The sequence below is a fragment of the Tupaia chinensis genome, unplaced genomic scaffold (genome assembly GCF_000334495.1).
Source record: "Tupaia chinensis unplaced genomic scaffold, TupChi_1.0 Scaffold146907_1, whole genome shotgun sequence".
NCBI lineage: Eukaryota > Metazoa > Chordata > Mammalia > Scandentia > Tupaiidae > Tupaia > Tupaia belangeri.
The window spans coordinates 1,481,425-1,488,819 of record NW_006206760.1 but is presented as its reverse complement, the minus strand read 5'-3'; the positions used below and the strand labels follow the sequence as shown (position 1 = coordinate 1,488,819).

The 7,395-nt window shown below is 42.2% G+C and overlaps 1 protein-coding gene across 1 annotated transcript in view; it reads left to right on the top strand.

Annotated features, from left to right (window-relative positions):
* The window catches only part of N4BP2 (NEDD4 binding protein 2), a 71,828-nt gene that overhangs the window by 22,491 nt on the left and 41,942 nt on the right, over nucleotides 1-7,395 (top strand). The window contains 2 exon segments of the mRNA XM_027768590.1: nucleotides 1-1,015; nucleotides 5,337-5,461. The exon segment at nucleotides 1-1,015 is cut by the window's left edge and continues 4 nt beyond it. Of these exon segments, the coding sequence (XP_027624391.1) occupies nucleotides 1-1,015; nucleotides 5,337-5,461 (1,140 nt within the window).

The following is a 7,395-nucleotide window of genomic DNA, read 5'->3' as shown; positions in this document are numbered from 1 at the left end:
AGCGTCCTGAGAGGGAGAGCGAGGACGCACAGGTGGATTCGTTTTTGGACATGCAGCTAACGGAAGACTTGGATTCCTTAATACAGAACGCTTTTGAGAAACTGAACTCCTCTCCTGATGACCAAGCTTACTCGTTTTTGCCTTTGCAAGATGTTCATAGTTTTAGTGACCCAAACGAGCTTATAAATTCCAATTCAAGTAGTCTTGCTCCCATTCTTTCCGAACAAAATATGGATTTGAACCGTGAACCTTTGGAGAATTCTGCCTCGACGTTAAGCTCAAACGTGTCACCTTCGCACTCAGTTTTGAATGAGTCCAAGTGTCTTACGAAGGATAACTTGGCACTGGGATGTGACTACCCAGAAGAGTCTCTTCTCAGCAGTTCTTCAAATGCAACGAATGCCTCTCTCGTGGGTTGTGGTGGTCTCGGTGAAAAACACACAGAACTTTTAGAACCCGAGCGTGCTGAGGCTCAGTCCTCTCAGGGCCCTGTAGATTTGGGTGCCAGTGAACCTCAGGCTCCGTCCAACCTTCCAGGGCTTGATTCAGCGGGTACAGGTGGCGATCGGGGCTCTCCTGCTGCCGCTGATGTGTCTGTACCTCCCGAAGGGTTCAATTTCAAGCCCCACAAGCACCCCGAGCTGCCACCAAAGGGGAAGGATGTGAGCTACTGCCCAGTGCTGACCCCGCTGCCTTTCCTGCTGCCTCCCCCGCCACCCCCGCCCATGTGGAACCCACTCATCCCCGCCTTTGACCTCTTTCAAGGAAACCATGCCTTCGTAGCTCCTGTCGTAACCACGGCTCCACACTGGAGACCTGTCACCTACACGTTCCCCCCCTCGGCTGTTTCTCACGCTTCCCCGACAAAGGGGTGGAGGAGTAAGGAGGGAACAAGTGCGTATCATATACAGGAGACTCCCGTTCCTCACGTCGGAAGGAAGAAGACCTCTTACGTTGGCCTAGTTCTCGTTCTTCTCAGAGGGCTGCCAGGAGCAGGGAAGTCTTTTTTGGCCAGGTGAGAGGTTTAAATCAGTTTACAGCAAGACTGTGGTGTGTAAATCGGAATCGATATGACGTTACAAAATGCTTTGTTTCATACAGATGTTTAGTAACCCCTAAACGATTTCCTTTTCACTAAAGTTTTTTTAACTTCGGAGGTAATTTCACGGTTTTCTCTAGGTGTTTTTGATTGAATTCTTCCACCTTGTCATATCTGTTGGAAAGACAGATTAGAAGAAAAAAAAAATTAAAGATGATCCCAAGACTGTAACTTCTCAGGGCTGGCAGGTGGTGTGGTGGTTACGGGTGGTGGACTGTAACCTACCAAAATCGATAGAAATTGCTTTATGTAGAAGAGAGTTAACTGGAGTGGAAGAAAGATGAGTTCACTTTTAATCATAGAGTTAAAGAGCCATAGTTGATTTGGGATTCATGGGACAGAAGTCTTAAATACACAAATGTCACTGGTAGTTAGAAATTTGGATTTAAGTATGTTATTAAATAATGCTTTTAAAAATGTGTGGCTTGGGGCCAGCCGGTGACATGGATTACGGTGACTGGATCTCACGTGGCCAACTGTGTGATTTGTGTCCTGGACCCAGCAGCTTACGAACCATGCTATCTGGGTGTGGGTGTGCCCACAGTCCCAAGGGGAGGATGGAGGAGAAAAAAGGGATGGGTTATGGCCATCCTCACAGGAGGTCCTTTCGTTTTTCCCTCTGCGTCTCCAGTGCACTCTATAGTAAATTTAAAAAAAAAAAAAAAGAAAGGAACGTGGGATTTGAAAGAAGACAGTGTGGTATGAATACTAGTAGTCAGAGAATTGCAAGTTTTCAGTGGGTCTGTTTGCCACAAAATCAATGATTTTGTCACTGCGTGCCTTTTCTGGGGGTTAAGGTAGGTTGTGGGTGTCCTCATCTGGAACATCTGAGCCGGGATCAATGGTCACTTTTTTAGTTTCAGTGGTGTTCCTCGAACAGCATAGTTTTCATGGTCTCTCCTCAACTCCTCTTAGCCTTGAACTACGAGTTCTTTTCTAATTTTTTTCCCCTTCCATAGGAATTATTTGCCCTCTCCTGTTCTTAGCTGGGCCCCAGAGCCAGGTCTTTCAACCTTGCAGAGTTGCTCTGCCTCTGCCCCAGGGCTGGGCCATCAGCTCTGGCTTATCTATTTGATCCTGGGTGGAGCGAGTGTTAGTGAAGATATTTAGATGCCTTAGGAGCATGCTTCATGAGCTCATTTTCTGTTTCTTTTTTTCTTTGTCTGGATTTATCTTCCAGTATGTTTTCACGTATTCCATTTCTACACTTAGGCATATTTTTTCTGGAGACGTATTATAGGCATTTTATAGTGGTTTAATAACTATAATAATCAAACAATTTAATGTTACAATCAGCCATGAGATTGTGTTTTGTGAAAGAGATTGGAATGGAAGATTGGGAACCGTAAAGGTAACATGCGGGGCTGTTGGACAGGTTCGAAGCGCTAGGTTTCAGGGCCCTTAGAAACAGAGGCAGCTGTGGTTAGAGAATGGGAAGAGAAGGAAGTACTTGTCAGAAGGTAGAAGCTTAATATTTCTTAAACGAAAGGAGAAATAACTGGGATAGTACAGAGACATAAAAGCTGATAATAAAAAAAAATTGTCATAAGTTGTGCACACTTGCCAGACAAAGAGGAAGTGAGGAGGCATCTCCCCCACACACTTAGGGGGGATGATCGCTCCATAGTCACTTCTCCATTATCCTCTTGGGATTTTAGACACGCACGCACTTGTGCTTTTCTAGCCGCTGGGCCTGGGACTCGAAACTCACGGTTGTTCGTGTGGGATCCAGCAGCCTTAACCACCACACCTGGGTGTCCTCATAGAAACGGATCTTTTCTTGGAGACGGTTTTTCACAGTATTAAACTAGTGTGAGGCCCAAGGACAGTAAAAGATGAAAAAGACTTTTGTATTTATTGGGAAGAAGGTCATGTGGATCCCCCCCCTTTTTTTTTTTTTTAAGAGAGAGATTTTTGCTGTAGGAGACGGGTGCTCTCTAGAGAGACAGAGAGTCAGAGAGACAGAAGGCAAGAAATCACTCCCCAGGGGGATGACCCTGCTACATTCCCTTCTCCTGCATTCTCCTCTGGGGATTTTGGGCACGCATGCACACATGCCTAGTGTGAGTTTCAAGCTGCCGGATCCAGGACTCGAGCTGCTGTTGACCACTTGAGAGTCCAGCATCTTAACCACTGTACCACCGGCTGGCCCCTATGAATGGATATCTTAAAAACAATTTTGTTGTTATACAAGCATAAAAGACAAAAGATTAAGTAAGCTTTGGTATGAAGCATTTAAAGGAAGGAGAAAGAGGAATTGGGTGAAAGTTTAAAGAGGTCCCAAGTTGTGGTTATGGGTTTTTTTTTTCATTTTTAAGATGCCTATCCCTCTACTGAATCTTTTTTTTTTTTTTTTTCATTTTTAAGATGTCTCTCTCTCTCTCTTTTTTTTTTTTGGTTATGGATTTTTGAGATAGGTGAGATACGTACGTGTTTAAGGGAAAAAGAAGAAAGTCGAAGAAGGGACAGCTTAGGCGAGGATAAACATAGGAGTTAGAATCAAGTGTACTTTGGGACCAGCAGTTAGCGTAATGGCTGGACTCCCATGTAGTCGACCGCGGTTCGAGTCCCGGACCCGGTGGCTTAAACTCATACCGGATGCCTGTGCGTGCGTGCCCAGGATCCCGAGAGGAGACTGGAGGAGAAGGGATTGCACCGTGGCCATCCCCCCTGGGGGGTGATTTCTCGCTTTCTATCTCTCTGCCTCTGTCTGTCTGGCAAGTGCACGCGCCCTATAGCAAAAACCTCTCAAAAAAAAAAAAAAAAAAAAGAATCAAGTGTGCTTTTACTAGAATGTAAGTTCTGTGAGTGCAAGATTTTTGTCTTTTTTTATTCATCAGTGTGTGCGCAGTGCTTAAAACAGTGTCTGACACTTAATAAAGGCTAAAAAATTTCATTAAATTCAGAAGATACGTTTTATGTAACATTTGTGTGTATATATATATATATGTATACATATACATATATATATATATATATATACAAAGATTTAGAAAGGGAGGAATAACTGGTGATATTTTACAGATAGTAGAGTGAAAGGAGCGTAATTTTCTGTGGATTGTATTTGTTTAGTTTTTGCGTATCTCAGATATTGTAAATCGCAAAATCAGTAAAGAGAGAGGTCAGGGGCCAACACAGAACAAAACCAAATAAAAACAGAAACCCCAGCCCGCAAACTGTGTCAAGTTATCATTTTATTTGACAGTTTAAATTGACAATATGTCAGCCTTATGTTTTGGGATTTGGGGGCATAGACATTAAATTTGTAGCACTATGCAGAGTTTTTCTGCTTTGAAAAGCTGGTTCTGGCTCAGTCCTTGCCAGACATGCGCTCTGACTTAGAGTGGTGAGGGAGGTCAGCCTGCATCAACTGATCATGACTCCTGAAGGCATCTGGATACCAGGTTGGTTTTCTTTCTTTCTTTCTTTCTTTCTTTCTTTCTTTCTTTCTTTCTTTCTTTCTTTCTTTTCTTTTTTCTTTTTTTTGGAGAGGTTTTTGCTATAGGGTACGTGTGCTTGCCAGAAAGACAGAGAGAGACAGAGAGACAGAAAGCGAGAAATCACCCCCCAGGGGGCACGCATGCACACGCGCCTGGTGTGAGTTTAAGCCACCGGGTCCGGGTCTCGAACCATAGTCAACTACATGGGAGTCCAGCAACAGAGCCATTACACCAACTACTGGTCCCACCAGGTTTTCTTGATAGCTTAAAATTTGGATGATCTTCAGACCTTTATAGCTAAGTATAAAGATCTTCATAACATTGAACAAAGTTTGGGAATATAATTTTTTTTGAGAGATTTCTTTTTTCTATAGGGTGAATGCACTTGTCTGATAGACAGAGACAGAGAGTGAGAAATCACCGTCCGGGTGGATGGCCACGCAACAGTCCCTTCTCCTCCATTCTCCTCTTGGGATCTTGGACACACAAGCATACATGCCCGGTGTGAGTTTAAGCCGCCGGGTCTGGGACTTGAACCACTGTTGACTATGTGGGAGTCCAGCGACATAGTTATTATACCATTTGCCAGTTCCATGGAATATAATTTCTGTGAAGCAAGATTCTATTTTGGAAATCAAACTTCTACTTAGAGCATTTCCAGTGTGCTTTGTTTGAATGTTATAATACAAGTACTCTCAATCTTCTAAATACTTGTACTCGAGTGTTCAACTTTGTATGATAACTTTGTAAAAATTAGAAGAAGAATTAATTAAAATCATTTTGTTTATCGTTCACAGGACTTTGCAAGAGGATAATCCGAGTGGAGTCGTTCTTAGCACTGATGATTATTTTTACATCAATGGACAGTATCAGTTTGATGTACGGTACCTAGGAGAAGCACATGAATGGAACCAGAATCGTGGTAAGAATAGGCATTAGATTGGGGACCAGCAGTTAGCGTAATGGCTATGTCGCTGGACTCCCACGTAGCCGACCGCGGTTCAAGTCTTGGACCCGGTGGCTTGAAACTCACGCCGGGCGCGTGTGCGTGTGTGTCCAAAGTACTCTCAATCTTCTAAATACTTGTACTCGAGTGTTCAACTTTGTATGATAACTTTGTAAAAATTAGAAGAAGAATTAATTAAAATCATTTTGTTTATCGTTCACAGGACTTTGCAAGAGGATAATCCGAGTGGAGTCGTTCTTAGCACTGATGATTATTTTTACATCAATGGACAGTATCAGTTTGATGTACGGTACCTAGGAGAAGCACATGAATGGAACCAGAATCGTGGTAAGAATAGGCATTAGATTGGGGACCAGCAGTTAGCGTAATGGCTATGTCGCTGGACTCCCACGTAGCCGACCGCGGTTCAAGTCTTGGACCCGGTGGCTTGAAACTCACGCCGGGCGCGTGTGCGTGTGTGCCCAGGATCCTGAGAGGAGAACGGAGGAGAAGGGATTGCGGCATGGCCATCCCCCCTGGGGGGGTGATTTCTCGCTTTCTGTCTCTCTGTCTCTTTCTCTCTGTATGTCTGGCGAGCGCACGCACCCTATAGCAAAAAAAACTCTCAAAAAAAAAAGAGTAATATAAAGAAAAAATTGACTTAGCATTCATATTTCAAGAGGTATATAACTTTAAAAATTTATGATCAACTTTAAGACTATAACTAGATAATATGTAAGATAACTATAATTAATATTTATGCTTATATTGTGTAATAAGAGAAAAGAGATAGTCTTACAAGGTTGTTATAAGGATTGAGAGTTAATTTTTGAAAGATGCTTAGAAAATTGTTTGGCATGTTTAATAAAGTTTTATTTAATCAATGAGGATCTTGTCAGAAGTAAATCTGATTTCCTACTTAGGTCTCAAAAGGGTTCAGGGAAGTTACATTTGTTTGGTATCCTCTGGTTCCTGTTTCCTAAAATGGAATTCGCGTTGTTAACTTCCCTAGGGAGGTTTGATTTTTATGGAAGATAGTGTGAGACTAAAAATGGTTCTCTTCAAACTGAATCTTCAGGGAGATCATAGGTAAAGGAACTTAATCCTTAACAGTACAACCATCTATTCATTGAATACAGTTTTACCATTACATGTTTAACTATTTGCATAGTTCGAATTTTATATGAAGACTTTTAAAAATAATTATTTATTTTATTTATTATTATTTTTTAAATTTGCTATAAGGTATGTATGCTCACCAGAGAGAGATGGGGTTGGGGTGGGAGGAGTGGAGGAGAGAGAGAAAGTGAGAAAGCAAGCCAGCTTCCAGGTCTGGGACTTGAACCATGAATCCAACAATGCCTTAACCACTGTGCTGCTTGCTGGTCCTGGGGAATTGTTTCTTAATTGTCAGACGTGCATGTGTTTGCCAGAGAGAGAGAGAGAGAGAGAGAGAGAGCGAAGAGGAGAGGGAGAAAGCACGTGGCCAACTATGTGGTTCAAGTCCTGGATCCAGTGGCTTGGAAATCAAGCTGCTGAGCACACATGCCCTACAGCAAAACTTTAAAAAAAAAGAGCGAGAGAGAAGAAAGTTCTTATTTATTTATTGTAAGTTTGCTATAAGGGTGCATGCACTCACGGACAGGAGAGTAGGGGAAGGTGTAATCACCCATTAGGGAGGAGGCCTACGCTGCAGTCCCTTGTCCATTACATGCACACAGAGGACAAGTTGTTTATTTATTTATTTATTTATTTTACATTTTCCCACATTTACTTTACATATCAAATTTTTTTTGCTCATATTCCATAGTTCTTGACAGTTAATAGACAACTTTCAAAATTTCTAAAACACTGACTTTTATTTTATTTTATTTTTTGGAGAGTTTTTTTTTTTTTTTTTTTTTTTTTTT